Below are 19735 nucleotides of genomic sequence, written 5' to 3'. Positions count from 1 at the left end.
CACCCTTATTGCTGTAGGGTTGGCACTAGAAGCTTTCTTGGGGCCCATGGTCACTTATTTTCCAGAAACATCACCAAAAACACTGTAATAATACGAAATGTTCCGATTGTATGCTTGGATGTTACCGCGGAGGCTGGCTGGTAAACAATGCCACCGGCGGAACATGTGAGCGTGGCTCAGGCCGCACATTGGACGCGTCTCGGACGAAGGGCGCTGAGCGGGTTTTTGGGCGGTATGCGAGGCAAAATTTTAGCGATCAAAGCATCCGGTATGCGGATTGTCCGTTATGCAAGGCGTCCGGTATGCGGGGGTCCACTGTACTTCTTAAATCTCTCAAACCAGCCTCTACTGGCCTTAAATTCACTGACATCATTACTAGTAAAGGCATTTCTTTGCAAGATCCACATGCAACTGCCTTGCCTTTTCACAAATGATTGTCTCTGAAACACTATCTCCCACTAACTGTTTTTCCCTGATCCACAACAACAAGAAGTTTTCCACATCTTCATTTGTGTGTGATCTTTTTTTGTTAACAGGTTTACCCCTTTTGCCACATCAGGTTCCTTGATTTGCTCCCTTTTTGCCAGGATAGAAGTGATTGTTAATTTGTTTTTGCCATACATCCTGATAAGTTTACAGCACCCAAACACCACTCTCATATTTTTCTGTTACTTCCTTCTTAAATTCCATGATGTTTCTCACTTTCTTTACCAAAGGAACTTTACTAGGAAATTTCTTGTGGCCCATGGTGACTTATTTCGCAGTCACACTTAATAAAAAAAACCCACCAAAAACAATGGATTTTAAGGAAATGTTTGGATGAATGTGTGGAGTATGTGCTCACTCGCCGACAGACAAAGGGAGATTGACTCACCAAAGCGTGGTGTCCCGGGGTGAGAGGCGGGATAATGCATCTAATATGGCCAATATACAAGGTAATGGCCGAAATACGGAGCAAAATTTCCGTCGAAAAACCTGCCTATATACTAATTGGCTGATAAATGCAGAAGCTGAAAAACGAGGTTCCACTGTACATACTAATTCACTGGAGTAGTAGATTGCAGTACCTTTTCCTATTTGATCAGGCCTACAGATGTCTATTGTGTCATGTTTAAGCTAGGTTCCAGTAAGAATAATAAGACATGTTAACATTTAACCCTTAAACGGTTCAAACGTATATATACGTTCTCTTGCGTAGCGCCCCGAATATTTTGAGATTTTTTTTATAGAAAAATAAGAGCATGTGGTACCCAGGCATCCCCAATTTTTTTCATATGGTGCACACTGAGTGCGCACACAAATTCTTTCATGTCTAGGCGACTCAGGCCTATCGTGCCAGTGTTGAATGAATAAAAAATGAAACATATATATATGTTCGGGGCGCTACACGAGAGAACGTATATATACGTTTGGACTGTTTAACCTTTAAACTGTCCAAGCAGATCTACGTTCACATGCGTAGTGCTCCAAAAGTAGATCTACGTTTTTTTTACATAAAAAAAAAATAGACCAAAGTTTTTTTACTCGTTTTCAAATGTAAAAAAAAAAAGATCTACTTTTTTTACATACTTTCAAATGTTGAAAAAACGTATATATACGTTTGGACTATTTACAGGTTAAAGAATTGAGGAGTGCTAAAAGGTCATCATAGTGTTAGCTTAGGTGTCTAACATTATAAATGAATACAGTTACAGGAGGGCCCCACTTATACGGCAGGTTAGGTTCCAGGCTACCGCCGTAAAGCGGAAACCGCCGTAAAGTGGAACACCCTTTTTTTCCACTTATAAATGCATACAAACACTAGATAACAAGTTTACACTAACATATATTAAGTTAGCAATAGAACCAGGCATCAAAAAACAATAAAAAAGTACAATACACACATAGTGCACTCATTACTTACCTTAAAATATTTATAGTCTTAATCTAGGGTGAGACAAGTAGTATTTATTGTAAGAAATCAAGTGTGGTATGTATGGTGTCAGCCAGGCTACCATACCAGGCCACCCCACCCACACATACTATTCTATGATATTTAAGCATCCCAGAGCGATAAAATGTATATACAGTTCACTCATTACTTCCCTTAAAATATTTGTAGTCTTAATGTAGGGTCAGGAGTAAGTAAATGAGATAAAACGAATAAATGAGAGAGAGAAAGAATGAGTACATGAGAGGGGACAGGTGCAGAGTTATGTAAACAAACCAGGCGAACGTAAGTTTTGTAAACAAACGAAGTGTACACGTCTGGTTTGTGTACAAGTTACATTGTGTACAGGTTGTCTCTACATTGATACAGTAGAATTAATAAAGAAGAACACTCCCATTCTCATGTAACATCATTTTGAGAAGAAATGAAGCTCTGAGTGAAGGCAATGGAAATAAGTCACACTGACTTTTTTGGGTTATCCTAGGTTCTCTACACGTATGTTGTTATGTATGATAATCTATGTAACTGTATTTGTGTATACCTGAATAAACTTACTTACATACATACGAAAGGAATAATTTTCTACAGTTACCCCCAGTAACACATTTTCTCTTATGTTAGATTAGAGAAAATGTTATTCTTGCCGTCACTTGTACAAGTTATGTGGCTCCCACATCTTATATTTATGTTTATTTATTCTATTGTGGGGTGTATTTATCATCTTTTTATGTTATGTATTGTGTTTATTATATAATTTTGAAAAAAAATATCATGGATGGATTAATGAAAATGTGTATATTAACGTAATATACGACATTTAATGAGACTCGGTGAGTATTGTTATTATTATTATCATTTCTAATATGGCGTCACTTGTGCAAGTTGTCTGCTACCACATCTCACATTTATGTTTATTTATTCTACTGTGGGGTGTATTTATCTTATTTATATGTTATGCATCGTGTTTATTATATAATTTTGAAAAAAATATCATGGATGGATTAATGAAATTGTGTATATTACCGTAATATACGACATTTAATGAGACTTGGTGAGTATTGTTATTATTATTATTATCATTTCTAATATGGCGTCACTTGTGCAAGTCGTCTGCTACCACATCTCACATTTATGTTTATTTATTCTACTGTGGGGTGTATTTATCTTATTTATATGTTATGCATCGTGTTTATTATATAATTTTGAAAAAAATATCATGGATGGATTAATGAAAATGTGTATATTAACGTAATATACGACATTTAAATGACTCGATGATTATTATTATCATTACTAATATGACGTCTGGAGACATAAGACACTTACCAATTTTAATGTGTACCTGCATGCCAGCACAGTATGTAAGTTTATTTAGGTACAGGTATACATAAGTATAATTATCAGAGTATATATAAAATATGAAATAACTTTTAAAAACATTTGAAATTTTGGAGTTTCCAGACAAAATGGAGAGACTTAGTGCTTACTGAGCTCATGGAGAATGTAAACAAACAGGGTGGGGCACGGTGACCGTATTAGAAAGTCAGGTGGGGGGAGCCGTATAGCGAGTTTTGGTCATAATTTGAAATGTCCATATTAGCGGAACGCCGTAAAGTGAAACGCCGTAAAGCGGGGCCTTCCTGTATATTCTCGGTGGCACTAAGAAAAGATTTTGTCTGACTTGCTGTGTGATAGACAATTATTTTCTGAAGAGCATTAATTGTCACTGTGGCTTAACAAGAGATTAATTCTGGATCAATCTTTGCATTCATGAATCAAAAGTAAGAGGAATGTTGATATGTAGATGGATGAAGGATAAGAGAAATTTAGTAGAAAGTAATGAAAGGTAAAAAGGAAATATAGGAGTGTGAGCAGGGTGATATTTTGTGAAGGGATTCAGGAAAACTGGTTAGCCAGACTTGAGTCCTGGAAATGGGAAGTACAATGCCTGCACTTTAACCCTTTGACTGTTTCGGCCATATATATATCTGTCTTACGAGCCAGTGTTTCGGACGTATATATACTCAATAATTCTACCGGCTTCAAATCAAGCAGGACAAAGCTGGTAGGCCCAGGCCCACATGTGAGAGAATGGGTCTGTGTGGTTAGTGTGCACTATAAAAAAATTCCTGTAGTGCATAATGAGAGACAAAAAACTCCAACTCTGTTTTTGGATTAAAATGCCAACTTTGGGGAGCATTTTCTTATAGTAATTATGTTTGTATTCTCGTTTTCTTGGTCTCATTTGATAGAATGGAAAACATATTACAGAAATAGAGATGATTTTGATTAGTTTCACAATGAAAATGACCTTGAAATTGAGCTCAAAACAGCGGAAATGTTTGATTTTTACCAGTATTCAAGAGTAAGCAAATCACACCACACGTCCAAAACACATCAACTGGGGAGCCTAATATTCTTTCACTAGTGTACTGATATTATTTATACCATTTTTACAATAATGCAGTAGTCTGCATAACAGTAAATCTTCTATTTTTTTGTGTGAATAAAAAATCAAAATAGAAAGCAAGAGTAATATAAGAGGGACCTGGAGACATGACTAATGAACAGAGGATATGTTATTTTAGTGCCAAGAATATCTGCATTGTTTATTCTGGACCCTATTTTGAAATTGGCATCTTTTTTAATTTGTGTGAAATTGGCCAAATTGCCAATTTCTGACAACTTTATTAGGTAGTTGAAATCAGTAAATGGGCAGTTTCTTGTGCTCAGTTGATAGAAAAAATAGTTCTAAAGAAATAGCTATGAGTTTGGTCAACTGGAAAAATGGAATTGGCTGAAAATAGGGCTCAAAGTCGGCGAAATCGCCGATGTGTATATATCGCTGAGATTGCTAACTTCGCGGGAACCTAATTTCGTAAGTTTTTTGATCAAATTTCGTATTTTTGGTGTCATTACCATCGGGAAAGATTCTCTATCATTTCATAAGAAATTTTTTTTTTTTTTTTCCAAAATTTTTTTCAATACCAGGAGACACTTTCAGGATTTGGGGTTGTGACAGTCGAAGGGTTAAAGGAGGGGTTTCGTATATTGGTAGTTTGGAAGGACTTCTGAACTGTCGTAACTGAGTGCCTCTGCTAAGACAGTGATTATGTATGAGTGATGGTGAAAGTGTTAACCCATTGACTGTTTTCGACATATAAATACGTCTTACGAGCCAATGTTTCTGACGTATATATACTTAATAATTCTAGCGGCTTCAAATCAAGCGGGAGAAAGCTGGTAGGCCCACATGTGAGAGAATGGGTCTGTGTGGTCAGTGTGCACCACAAAAAAAAAAATCCTGCAGCACACATTGCGTAATGAGAGAAAAAAAAAAACTCTGATCGTTTTTTTTAATAAAACGCCGACTTTGAGGTGTATTTTCGTATAGTATTTATCTTTGTATTCGCGTTTTCATGGTCTTAGGTGATAAAATGGAAAACATATTACAGAAATAGATATGATTTTCATTACTTTGACGATGAAAACGACCTTGAAACTGAGCTCAAAGTAGCGGAAATGTTCGATTTTTACCAATGTTCAGGAGTAAATAAATCACACCACACGTCCAATACACGTCAACTGGGGAGTCTAATATTCTTTCACTAGTGCACTGATTTTATATATACCATTTTTACAATAATGCAGTAGTCTGCATAACAGTAAATTTTGTATTTTTTTGTATGAATAAAAAATCAAAATAGAAAGCAATAACAATATAAGAGGGGCCTAGAGATGTGACTAATGAACAGAGGATATGTTATTTTAGTGCCACGAATGTCTACCTTGTTTATTCTGGACCCTATTTTGAAATTGGCATCTTTTTTAGTTTGGGTGAAATTGGCCAAATTGCCAATTTCTGACCACCATATTGGGTAGTCCACATTAGTAAATGGGAGGTTTCTTGTACTCAACTGATAGATAAAATGGAGTTCTAAAGAAATAGCTATGAGTTTGGTCAACTGGAACAATGAAATTGGCTGAAAATAGGGCTCAAAGTCGGCGAAATCGCCGATACGCATATGTCGCCGAGACCGCTAACTTCGCGGGAGCATAATTCCATGAGTTTTCGACCAAATTTCGAACTTTTGGTGTCATTACCATCGGGAAAAGATTCTCTATCATTTCATAAGAAAAAATAATTTTTTTTTTTCAAAAATTGAGCGACATAGAATGACAGTTTCAGAAAGGGGCCTGAAACAGTCAAAGGGTTAAATGATGAAAGTATTTTCTTTTTGGGAATTTTTTTTCTTTTTGGGTCACCCTGCCTCAGTTGGAGACGACTGATGTGTTAAAAAAAAAAAAAAGAATTACTAAGAAGAAAAATACTAATTTTGAAAAATAAAACTGGTATTACTACTAACAAGGATGATTATGAAAATAGAGACTATGTCTAGAATAAAAAATATGATTTAATTACTTTAATATAATATTAAAACTAGATATCAAATTTAGCATCTGATATTTCACGATGTCCAAACATAAACTACTAACAATAGACAATAAAAAATAATGTATGCAGTTCTATATAAATCTGCAGGGGAAGGAGAGCGAGGTAGGGATCAGCCTAGAACAGGTTGGAGTGGGGGGGGGGTAAAGGAGGATTTGTGGGTGAAGGGCTTGGACTTGCAGCAAGAGTGCGTGAGCGTGTTAGATAGGAGTGAATAGAGGCGAATGGTTTTTGGGATTTGATGAGCTGTTGGAGTATGAGCAGGGTAATATTTAGTGAAGGGATTTAGGGGAACCTATTAGCTAGACTTGAGCCCTGGAAATGGGAAGTACAATGCCTGCACTTTAAAGGAGGGTTTCGGGGTATTGGCAGTTTGGAAGGATATCTAAACTGTGTATCTGAGCGCCTCTGCAAAGACAGTGATTATGTATGAGTGATGGTGAAAGTGTTGAATGATGTTGAAAATTTTTTCTTTCTGGGGTTTTCTTTCTTTTTGGGTCACCCTGCTTCAGTGGGAAACAGCCGACGTGTTAAAAAAAAAAAGTTCTCTATTAAACAAAACTGAATTTGTATTAAGTTTAAATAATTGAGGTAGTGTTACTTATAAGTTGATGTGAGGATTGAAATCTCTAGTATCTTCTATAAAGGCAAAAAATAGTAGTGGGGGTTGAAAAAATTAATACACAGTTTAAATCTATGTTAAACTGATAGTCTGCTTTTTTTTTTGTGAGATGTATGTTCGGGTGAGATATAAGCGACTATTGGCAAAAAGGTGGGCTAGTGCAAAGATGAGTAGTGGGGGGGGTTGAAGAGGGTTGGAATAGTTTTAAAAATGCAGTATTAGAATGTGGGGCAGAAGTTTGTGGTTATAGGAGGGTGGGGGCAGGAGGAAAGAGGAGTGATTGGTGGAATGATGAAGTAAAGGGTGTGATAAAAGAGAAAAAGGTAGCTTATGAGAGGTTTTTACAAAGCAGAAGTGTTATAAGAAGAGCAGAGTATATGGAGAGTAAAAGAAAGGTAAAGAGAGTGGTGAGAGAGTGCAAAAGGAGAGCAGATGATAGAGTGGGAGAGGCACTGTCAAGAAATTTTAATGAAAATAAGAAAAAAATTTGGAGTGAGTTAAACAAGTTAAGAAAGCCTAGGGAAAATATGGATTTGTCAGTTAAAAACAGAGTAGGGGAGTTAGTAGATGGGGAGATGGAGGTATTGGGTAGATGGCGAGAATATTTTGAGGAACTTTTAAATGTTAAGGAAGAAACAGAGGCAGTAATTTCATGCACTGGTCAGGGAGGTATACCATCTTTTAGGAGTGAAGAAGAGCAGAATGTAAGTGTGGGGGAGGTACGTGAGGCATTACGTAAAATGAAAGGGGGTAAAGCAGCTGGAACTGATGGGATCATGACAGAAATGTTAAAAGCAGGGGGGGATATAGTGTTGGAGTGGTTGGTACTTTTGTTTAATAAATGTATGAAAGAGGGGAAGGTACCTAGGGATTGGCGGAGAGCATGTATAGTCCCTTTATATAAAGGGAAAGGGGACAAAAGAGACTGTAAAAATTATAGAGGAATAAGCTTATTGTGTATACCAGGAAAAGTGTATGGTAGGGTTATAATTGAAAGAATTAGAGGTAAGACAGAATGTAGGATTGCGGATGAGCAAGGAGGTTTCAGAGTGGGTAGGGGATGTGTAGATCAAGTGTTTACATTGAAGCATATATGTGAACAGTATTTAGATAAAGGTAGGGAAGTTTTTATTGCATTTATGGATTTAGAAAAGGCATATGATAGAGTGGATAGAGGAGCAATGTGGCAGATGTTGCAAGTATATGGAATAGGTGGTAAGTTATTAAATGCTGTAAAGAGTTTTTATGAGGATAGTGAGGCTCAGGTTAGGGTGTGTAGAAGAGAGGGAGACTACTTCCCGGTAAAAGTAGGTCTTAGACAGGGATGTGTAATGTCACCATGGTTGTTTAATATATTTATAGATGGGGTTGTAAAGGAAGTAAATGCTAGGGTGTTCGGGAGAGGGGTGGGATTAAATTTTGGGGAATCAAATTCAAAATGGGAATTGACACAGTTACTTTTTGCTGATGATACTGTGCTTATGGGAGATTCTAAAGAAAAATTGCAAAGGTTAGTGGATGAGTTTGGGAATGTGTGTAAAGGTAGAAAGTTGAAAGTGAACATAGAAAAGAGTAAGGTGATGAGGGTGTCAAATGATTTAGATAAAGAAAAATTGGATATCAAATTGGGGAGGAGGAGTATGGAAGAAGTGAATGTTTTCAGATACTTGGGAGTTGACGTGTCGGAGGATGGATTTATGAAGGATGAGGTTAATCATAGAATTGATGAGGGAAAAAAGGTGAGTGGTGCTTTGAGGTATATGTGGAGTCAAAAAACGTTATCTATGGAGGCAAAGAAGGGAATGTATGAAAGTATAGTAGTACCAACACTCTTATATGGGTGTGAAGCTTGGGTGGTAAATGCAGTAGCGAGGAGACGGTTGGAGGCAGTGGAGATGTCCTGTTTAAGGGCAATGTGTGGTGTAAATATTATGCAGAAAATTCGGAGTGTGGAAATTAGGAGAAGGTGTGGAATTAATAAAAGTATTAGTCAGAGGGCAGAAGAGGGGTTGTTGAGGTGGTTTGGTCATTTAGAGAGAATGGATCAAAGTAGAATGACATGGAAAGCATATAAATCTATAGGGGAAGGAAGGCGGGGTAGGGGTCGTCCTCGAAAGGGTTGGAGAGAGGGGGTAAAGGAGGTTTTGTGGGCAAGGGGCTTGGACTTCCAGCAAGCGTGCGTGAGCGTGTTAGATAGGAGTGAATGGAGACGAATGGTACTTGGGACCTGACGATCTGTTGGAGTGTGAGCAGGGTAATATTTAGTGAAGGGATTCAGGGAAACCGGTTATTTTCATATAGTCGGACTTGAGTCCTGGAAATGGGAAGTACAATGCCTGCACTTTAAAGGAGGGGTTTGGGATATTGGCAGTTTGGAGGGATATGTTGTGCATCTTTATATGTGTATGCTTCTAGACTGTTGTATTCTGAGCACCTCTGCAAAAACAGTGATAATGTGCGAGTGTGGTGAAAGTGTTGAATGATGATGAAAGTATTTTCTTTTTGGGGATTTTCTTTCTTTTTTGGGTCACCCTGCCTCGGTGGGAGACGGCCGACTTGTTGAAAAAAAAAAAAAAAAAAAAATGTGAAATTCTCCATGGGGAAGTGGAACAGAATTCTTCTTCCATAACCTGTGTGTGTCGTAAGAGGCGACTAAAATGCTGGGAGCAAGGGGCTAGTAACCCCTTCTCCCGTATACATTACTAAAGTTAAAATGAGAAACTTTTGTTTTTCTTTTTGGGTCACCCTGCTTCTGTGGGATATGGCTGGTTTGTTGAAAGATGATGTGAAATTGATACTTTTTATTTTTTTATAAAGATGTATGAGATAATGTTGAATACACATTCAGTAACTTGATTCACAAGATCAGCAAGACTTGAATACACGTTCAGTTCCTTGATTTTATTGCAGGTTCTGATTTAGGGCTGTGGGATTTTGTTCTTATTTTATTGGTCATTAATTTATTGATCATTAATTTATTGTATTTATGTATCATTTGCCATTTTCATAATAGGCTTTTTGATAACAGATGGGACTAGTCCTAAACGCAGTAGTGATGGTGTGTCAGTGGCTCCTCCACTCACTCGGCGGCAGGCACAAGTCAAGGTGCTCGAGCTGACACACATTGAGAGAGAATATGAACTTGTTCATGCCAGACTGAAAATGGTCAAAACACAGCCAGATATTCCATCATCAGGTGAGCATATGGTGTTTTTTTCCAAAGTTTTCAACAGTTATAAAACTCATAGGTTACTCACCATACACAGGATGTACCACTTCCTCTTCCCTAAACCTTTTTCTTCTTTCATTCACTGTTATTACTTATTAAGATTCAGCATTGACTTAATATACCCATTATACTACTTAATGCCTTGAACCCATTGCTTTTACCAATTGTATTGGCTCTGTCATCTAATTTCTTTACTGCTCTGCATAATCATAACGTCACTTTGATCCCTAGTATATTTCTGCTGCCTACGACATCCTCACCATAGCTTTCAAATACTACACACTTGCCTCAACATTGGCACAATTATTCTCTGATAAATTCTAGATTTTGCATTCTTGCATAATTTCTCCCTTTCTACAGACTTCAACAATCCAGCTACCTTCTTTTTCTCATATATTCTGTGATTCACTAACCCATTCCCAAAATATCTAAATGCATTCACTACCTCCATACTTGTTTCCTTTATTTTATCATTTAATCTTTCATTGTCCTGACTTCTAACTTTCATCACTTGACTCTTTTCAGTGTTTACTTTAAAACTTACTTTTACACACACACAAGCTAAACAAATTGCATCAACTTTTTCAAATTTCTCATAAGTGCTGTTTTAAATGCACACCAACAATAACAATTCCTGTTGCAATTTTCTTTTTTTTTTCTTCCACCCACTTTTCAATTTTCTTTTCTTCACTGATGCCTTCGTCCTATTGGATTCAAATTTCTAACTCTTAAGTACAGTAATGAAGACCAGGCTCTAGTAACAACTGCTTGTGCCAGTTGTGGAGAGTTAGTCCGGTGTAACTCTCCATAGGTGCAGTGCTTTATGGATGATGCATCTTATCACCAGGGCAGTTCTTATTTAGTTTAGTTTGTCTGTGGGCAAATTTGTCAATGCAATGAATATCTTTTAAAACTTAGTATCATTTTGACACTTTTATCAAATTCGACTGTGTTAAAAAGCACAAAATATTTTTTTTTGTACAGGATTGCAAAGAATTTTAAAACTATTGCAACTCTGAATATAAAATAGAAAAAAGTAAAAAAAAAAAAAAGTAATTTTTATAGCTTTTTAAATTTTGCTGAGTCGAGTGAAGCCTTAAGTACTGCACTTCACAGTGCCAGAACTGTCAGTCTGTCAGTTACAGTTTTATCATACCATCTGAAGTTTTCCTTTATAATTTTAAACCCTGGTCATTTGTTACTAGTGATGGTTCATAAAGCAGTTCAACAAATCAAATAAAACTTTATTTCAATAAAGTGGTGTACTGTACAGTATTCAATTATGGCAACTGACATGTATAAACTACTTTATAGGAAGCCCCTTGTTATGCAGAGCATTTTGGGAAGCCTTAAAACTAAGTTATTAAACAGTGAAAGACATAGTACATGAGAATAAGAATACAGTGTACCGTTGTATTACATGGACTTATTTGCCATGTTTTGGTTATTGTACTTTTGAAAAATTGTGGCACAATTTTATGTAGCACTTCGTAAAATTAACTTAATACTGTTCGGTTTGTGGGAGGGGAAAAAATTTGGAGCATCGCCCGTGGGATATTTCCTCAACTCAGGCCACTGCCTGGCTGTGGGTTAGACCATTGAGTCAACTGGGAAAACCTACCACCATCCCCTGCCACCCTTGTCCCAGCCTTTGGTTCACATACGCGTGTAGGACCATTCTCTTCTAGGAGCTAGCTGTGTTTGTGGGTTGTGTTTTGATCTTTTAATTGCAATATCTTGTATCTGCCAAGCAGTCATGGCACCCAGTAAGCATACAAATGTTCCTGAAAGTGACAAGAAAAGGTTTAAACGTTTAAGAGTTGGAGTTAAAAAGAAAATCAAAATATTAGACAAGCTTAGGAGTGGCTCCTTTTGGTGGACATAGCAAGAACCTATGACCTTAATGAAGCGTTGGTTCTTACAATTAAAAAAATGAGGTTAATATACGAGCTTGTGTAATGAATAACCCAGGATGTTATCTCATGAAAAGAATGACATAAATTGCAACAAGTAAATAAAACAGAAAACTTTATTGCTTGAATGGATTGAACAAACAACAAAAAAAGGTGCACCAAAGAAAGGCTTTACAGTTGTTTAAATCAGTGTGTGATAGGGAAGGACAGAAAGCCTGAAAGAGTACAGTAGGGTCCCGCTTTATGGCATTTCGCCTCATGGCATTCCGCTAATTTGGTGATTTCAAATTACGACCAAAACTATACGGCTCCCTGTCTTTCTAATATGGCAAGTGCCAGGTTTGTTTACTCTCTCCTTGAGCACCGCGTCTCTCCATTATGTTTGGAAACTTTCCAAGATTTCAAGTGTTTTAAAGTTATTTCATATTTTATATACACAGTGGAACCTCTACTTGCGAGTTTAATCCGTTCCATGACCCTGCTCACAACTGGATTTGCTCGTTTGCAGAGTCAATCACCTTTACTCAAATTTTCAAGCAGAGTATAGCACTTTGCCTGGATTTTTTAGGTTATCTTAGGTAATTTATACTACGTATACTTGTATTTATATGTACCTGTGAGACAGAGATAGATAGAGAGAGAGAGACAGATTGAAAGATACAGAGACAGACAAAGACAGATAGAGACAGAGACAGACACAGATAGACACAGATAGACAGAGGTGGACAGACATAGACAGAGATAGAGAGAGATAGAGGAAGACAGAGATAGAGATACAGAGATAGACAGACCCTAAACTTGGGGTTAACATCACTTTCCTCTTAAAAGAGGAGTGTTAATATGACATTACATCAGTGAATCCTTGGTGTTTGCTGCACTGTTTGCTCTAGCTGGCTCTCAGTTTAACTGGCGCTCCCACAAGGTACTAAGTGGTCCCAGATTTTTTTAATGCGGGGCACACTGAGTGTTAGGACCCATTCTATGCTGGCAAGACATCTCTGGCCAATTGTGCCAAATTTGAAGGCAGAAAAAATAAAACGTATATATATGTTTGGGGTGCTGTGCGTAAGAACGTATATATACGTTTGGACTGTTTAACCCTTTGACTGTCGCAGGCCCCTTTCTTAAACTGTCATTCTATGTCGCAAAATATTCAAAAAAAAAAATTATTTTTCCTTATGAAAATGTTAAGATAATTTTTCTGAGTGTTTTAGTCCAAAAAAAAAATTTTGCCATCAGTACTTACCGAGATATAGAGCTGTGAAGTTTGCAGAAAATGAGCCACATATGGCAACAGCGGCGACTGCCGCTCACCGGTAAACTTTGGTTTACTTGTATTTGGAGGTTTGTTGTTTTTTCACTATTTTATTTTTTCACCTAACTTATGTGGCCTATGAGACAAAAGTAAGGTGCAATGTACATATATACACTCGTTGTATACAACACAATAAGCACACAAACATAATTATCAATATATTGTTTACAAAACTTGTTTACAAAAACAAACAATAGAAAAAATTGTTTATTACTATTGTTCTATAATATATATACCAATGTACAGTCACTGGACATATTCCTAGAAGTTCTGCAGCTTGTGGAACTCTTTGAAACATGGTGTCATACACAATGGTGTTTTACACTCCTCACACACAAAACCAGTGTGTGTACATTTTTGTGGACTTTTTTTTTTTTATGTGCAAAGACAAAACACCTCGTCTGAGCAGTTTTCTTCAAAGTATTAGCAGGCAGTTGTGTTATGTAGTTATCCTAGGTAAATGGTTGTGTGTCATCATTCCTTCCTTCCTGCTTTCCTGCATTCCTTTCCTACCTCTCTTCCTACATTCCTTCATCTATCCTTCCTTCATTCCTGCCTTCCCTTCTTGCTTCTGGTTTCTATAATATATATACACATATATAGTCACTAGATACTTTCATAAAACTGCTATTATCTCCATTCAGCAAGCTTGTCTTGGGTGCGAGTGTGTGGCTTATAATTGTTTTGAGTCAGGGGTCAGCAGCTGTCAAAATGACATATTGTCTCATTACTCACTCCCTCTCCCGCCTCTCCCGCCTGTCAAAACAATGGGGTCGGATGCTGCTTCCCCTCCATTCTATCTAATTATCTTTCTCCCTCATTCTATCTCTTTCAATCTGTCTCTCTTTCTATCTGTCTATCTCTGTCTCACAGGTACACATAAATACAAGTATACATCGTGCAAATTACCTAGGATAACCCAAAAAATCCAGACAAAGTGCTATACTCTGCTTGAAGATGTGAGTAAACGTGATGATGACACAGTCTTGTGGCTCTCTCTGAGACAGAGCTAGACAGATAGACAGGGAGCTTGGCAGACAGACAAATACACAGAAATGTTTGTGTACCAGCAAAAACAAAGGGAGGGCGATGGTCATCTAATCTTTTCTTATCAGCTGCACCCTCCTCTACCCTTGTTTATGCTCATCAAAGGTCAGCTCTTATCAGATGTTATCTCCCCGTATGTTGTCACTGTCATGGGGTGAACTGTTTTCTATGCTTCAAGGGATCATCATCATCATCATCATCATCATCATCATCATCATCATCATCATCATCATCATCATCATCATCATCATCATCATCATCATCATCATCATCATCATCATCATCATCATCATCATCATCATCATCATCATCATCATCATCATCATCATCATCATCATCATCATCATCATCATCATCATCATCATCATCATCATCATCATCATCATCATCATCATCATCATCATCATCATCATCATCATCATCATCATCATCATCATCTTTTTCTTTTTCTTTTTCTTTTTCTTTTTCTTTTTCTTTTTCTTTTTCTTTTTCTTTTTCTTTTTCTTTTTCTTTTTCTTTTTCTTTTTCTTTTTCTTTTTCTTTTTCTTTTTCTTTTTCTTTTTCTTTTTCTTTTTCTTTTTCTTTTTCTTTTTCTTTTTCTTTTTCTTTTTCTTTTTCTTTCTTTCTTTCTTTCTTTCTTTCTTTCTTTCTTTCTTTCTTTCTTTCTTTCTTTCTTTCTTTCTTCTTCTTCTTCTTCTTCTTCTTCTTCTTCTTCTTCTTCTTCTTCTTCTTTCTTCTTCTTCTTCTTTCTTCTTCTTTCTTTCTCCTTCTTTCTTTCTTCTTCTTTCTTTCTTCTTTCTTTCTCCTTCTTTCTTTCTTCTTCTTTCTTTCTTCTTCTTTCTTTCTCCTTCTTTCTTTCTTCTTCTTTCTTTCTTCTTCTTTCTTTCTCCTTCTTTCTTTCTTCTTCTTTCTTTCTTCTTCTTTCTTTCTCCTTCTTTCTTTCTTCTTCTTTCTTTCTCCTTCTTTCTTTCTTCTTCTTTCTTTCTTCTTCTTTCTTTCTCCTTCTTTCTTTCTTCTTCTTTCTTTCTTCTTCTTTCTTTCTTCTTCTTTCTTTCTCCTTCTTTCTTTCTCCTTCTTTCTTTCTCCTTCTTTCTTTCTCCTTCTTTCTTTCTCCTTCTTTCTTTCTCCTTCTTTCTTTCTCCTTCTTTCTTTCTCCTTCTTTCTTTCTCCTTCTTTCTTTCTCCTTCCTTCTTTCTCCTTCCTTCTTTCTCCTTCCTTCTTTCTTCTTCCTTCTTTCTTCTTCCTTCTTTCTTCTTCCTTCTTTCTTCTTCCTTCTTTCTTCTTCCTTCTTCTTTCTTCCTTCTTCTTTCTTCCTTCTTTCTTCTCCTTCTTCTTCCTCCTCCCTCCTCCTTCCTCCTCCCTCCTCCTCCTCCTTCCTCCTCCTTCCTCCATCATTCTCCTGGTATCCTGGGCATTGCTTTTGGTCTCAAACTCCTCAAAACCATGAAGTTGATCTTCACTGACACTTCCAACTGTGTTAGAGCATCACTTGGGAAGAGAAGAGTCCCAGATTTGCTGGGGAATCAGATATTTCTTACTGCTAGACATGCTGGAAAAGGACAACAGAAATGGCATTCTCACAATGCACCACTGGCTCCCTGATTTTTTTTTATATGGTGCACACTGACCATGGAGACCCATTCTCTCAGATGTGGGCCTACCAGCTTTCTCCTGCTTGATTTGAAGCCGCTAGAATTTATGCGTATAGATAAGTCAGAAACAGTGGCGCATAAGACGTATTTATATGGCGTAAACAGTCAAAGGGTTAAGGGTTAAAGTGTCCTAACCATGAACAGTAGGAACATTTTACTTTTCCAAATGGCCTATCTGGTCTATAGGATGGGTTCAGTTGAACTTGATGCCTTGCTTCCAGTTTTGCTAAAATACGGGGAAGATGTGGATGGGGATCCTGTCTACCAGATGACCTCGTTTGTTCTGGTTTTAAGACTGGCTTTATTACTTCCTTGCTATTTTCGGGTTGCACGAGCCACTGGGAGATCTCATAATTATCACCAACACAGTGGTTTCTCTCACAGTCGCTTGTGGATGGCAAATGAGATACCTGTGAGCTTCGTCAGGTAAATTAGCATTCAAATCCTCGAGTAGCATCAGTTGAGTTTAATCCTTTAAGGAAGTGACCTCGGAAGCTCGACACCAACGATTTAAAGTGACCATTTTTCCCCTGGCAAAGTCTATGTAAGATTGCCCTGATTGCTGCCTCAAAGACCGAAAAGCCATTTGGTAACTGATAGGAAGCAAATCATGTGTCTAGAATAGTTCTTTTCACTACCTCATACTGTGTATATAACTCGTATGGTAAGGATGCTGTACAAGCCTGAGCCTTGCCGTATAGGGACGTATGGAGTAAAGCAGCCCATTTCTCTCTGGGCCAGCCCATGGAACGCTCCTGATTTTCAAAGATTTCGATAAACTCGTCTAAGTCTTTCTCGTCGAATATGGGCACCATTAAAGCTGCTTTATGTAAATCGAATGCGGTCCCTGCATTCTTCGTGGTACCTCCTTCTGGACGTTCCTTTTGGAGCCTTTCAAAACGAAACATTTCGCTTCTAAATTCTTCTTTATTTAAGTGTCGTTTGGCTTTAATTTGAGAATTTTGCAAGAGCAAAATACGTTTCATTTTCTCTAGTTGACCTGACGTAAAGTTTCCTAACAGTAATGTCACTGAGGGGATCTAATCTTAATAGGACAGGCACCTGTCCTATTAAGATTATCCCAATCATTCACCTGAAGATTTGTTCCCTTATTAAGTGCATACTCGGGGGGGGGGGGGTTGAACAAGGAGGGCCCTTGGGGTTGAGAGGGGTATGAAAGTCTTATCGATTCCTATTTGACTTCATTATTTATTGCTGTTCCCAACTGTGGGATTTCTAACTCATCGAACTGAGAAATCTAACTGCCTTCCATATCTGGCCCTGCAGGCATTTTTGGGAATAAGCTATCCTTAATCATTGATCTAAGGGTTTCTGCACTATGATGCCTATTATAAGGTATATCTAAATATCTTGCTATTTACCAACAGGTCTGTAATTTTAGGGTGTCTAGAGTGGCCTCTGTTAACTCGTCCAATAATAACTTGATTCCTGGATCCATTTTTCAAATTTCCGCAAGCAGGCTTAATTTAATGTAGATTAAATACCTCAGGTTATATTTATCCCGGACAGATCTCCCACTTGTTACAACTAGCCTTATGTCGTAACAACGGGGAAATAATGACTCCTCATGTTCCTTCCAGTTTTTATTTAATACATATATCAAATCTCTTTTGGTATCCAGTAAGCAAGTTACAATTGCAATCCCCTATTCTCAGGGATGTGGTACTGTACAGCGAAGAACATAACTCTATGTTCAAGTTCTTATAAATTATAAAAACCCACACCATAAATAATTTACCAATAATAACAAACTTGTGTGGCTAGACAATCTTTTTAGTTACTTTCAGAAATCAATCTCTAAGGATTACTCAGGCTAGTAATCTCTCCAATAGTTAATCTTCTCCTATAAGGAGGTTTTGAACTTTATAGATTAACAGCAATGTTAAAACAGCAGCAATGAATTAGAGTGCTCAAGGGACTGTACACCCTGGGTTGAGGACCTAATCAGAGTCAGTTCTATGAGCTGACTGACTATACCAATGCATAGTAGCCTGACGTCAGGTTGGTCAGGTGGCTGCATGAGGCGCCAATACCGGAACTATCAACTGGGCTTCAAAGTAGTGGTTTCCCACTTCACGACAGTAACACTTAATATTACAGAGTAACCAAACCTACTATAATACAATATTAGTAATATGCATACAATACCCTAGGTAGTAGGTTGGTAGACAGCAACCGCCCAGGGAGGTACTACCGTCCTGCCAAGTGAGTGTAAATTGGAAGCCTGTAATTGTTTTACACGGTGGTAGGACTGCTGAAGTCTTTTTTTTCTGTCTCGTACACATGCAAGATTTCAGGTACGTCTTGCTACTTCTACTTACACTTAGGTCACACTACACATATATGTACAAGCATATATATACACACCCCTCTAGGTTTTCTTCTATTTTCTTTCTCATTCTTGTTTATTTCCTCTTACCTCCATGGGGAAGTGGAACAGAATTCTTCCTCCATAAGCCATGCGTGTTGTAAGAGGCGACTAAAATGCCGGGAGCAAGGGGCTAGTAACCCCTTCTCCTGTATACATTACTAAATGTAAAAGGAGAAACTTTCATTTTTCCTTTTGGGCCACCCCGCCTCGGTGGGATATGACCGGTGTATTGAAAGAAAGAAAGAAAGAAAGTATACAGTACAAGAAGTACCTAACTAACAACATAAACCTTATTAATTACAACCATACTTGAGAGTGACCTTTATTCCTGTGATAGCAAACACTAATATATAGTTGAACCATCTTTATCTAGCTAATAATAAAGTAGTTTGCAATATAATATTACATGATGTATAATAGCCAGGCCTTTTTCTTTATTTTTCGTGCATGATGGAGTGTAAGAATGTAACGTGCAACACCTACCAATATGGGGTGACCTGTACTAAAGGAAAATAAATTCACCATCACTTGATCATTTGCTGTCATAACAGAAGTGTGCAGGCATCCCAGTTCAAATGACTCTCTGAACTGCAACACGTCCATCTGTCGTCAGAAAGCAGGCATCATGGTTTATCACCAAATTAAGTCAGAAAAACAACTTGTCTCCATTCACTTTTATCTGGGCGCGTGCAGACCCAGTGACTCGCGCAGTATGCTTGAAATATATGGTTATATGATTGTCTATAATGGTATGGTATATATACAGTACTGACAGAAATGGGTAACTTGAGAAAAGTAGAATGGCTGGGATAGATAATATTAAGGCAGAAATGCTGAAAACAGGTAGTGGATGTGGTTTCATCATCTATGTTTAAGGAGAAATTGCAACTTAGGGAAAGGCTGTTGCAGAGCTCTAGTGGGTGGTGGTACCAGTCCTGAGAGTCTATATTGCTTTTCATGCTTGCACACCTAAGGCAGTGCCCATAGAAATGGTCATTGTCATTTGATATATTTATTCAGACTTTCTGGACTCTTGTTACAAATGTGAGGAGGTTTATTAGAAGCATCTGTATAATACTTAACATTGGTTTGAAAGCTGGTCCAGTGATGCAATGCCTCCTTTGTTGTGCTTCTATTCTCCTGCAGTGTATGCACCTGATTGTTTATGCACCTCTGAATGAA

The 19735-nt window shown here is 37.5% G+C and overlaps 1 protein-coding gene across 3 annotated transcripts in view; it reads left to right on the top strand.

Annotated features, from left to right (window-relative positions):
* The window catches only part of Nup160 (nuclear pore complex protein Nup160), a 418270-nt gene that overhangs the window by 303892 nt on the left and 94643 nt on the right, over nucleotides 1–19735 (top strand). For all 3 annotated transcript variants that reach the window (XM_070084997.1, XM_070084995.1, XM_070084996.1), the window contains exon 15: nucleotides 10034–10201. In XM_070084997.1, coding sequence (XP_069941098.1) covers nucleotides 10034–10201 — 168 coding nt within the window. The remainder of the gene's footprint in view (nucleotides 1–10033; nucleotides 10202–19735) is intronic.

Source organism: Cherax quadricarinatus, chromosome 14 (genome assembly GCF_038502225.1).
Source record: "Cherax quadricarinatus isolate ZL_2023a chromosome 14, ASM3850222v1, whole genome shotgun sequence".
NCBI classification, from domain to species: domain Eukaryota; kingdom Metazoa; phylum Arthropoda; class Malacostraca; order Decapoda; family Parastacidae; genus Cherax; species Cherax quadricarinatus.
The sequence above is the reverse complement of the archived record's forward strand: the minus strand, read 5'-3'. Positions and strand labels throughout refer to the sequence as shown.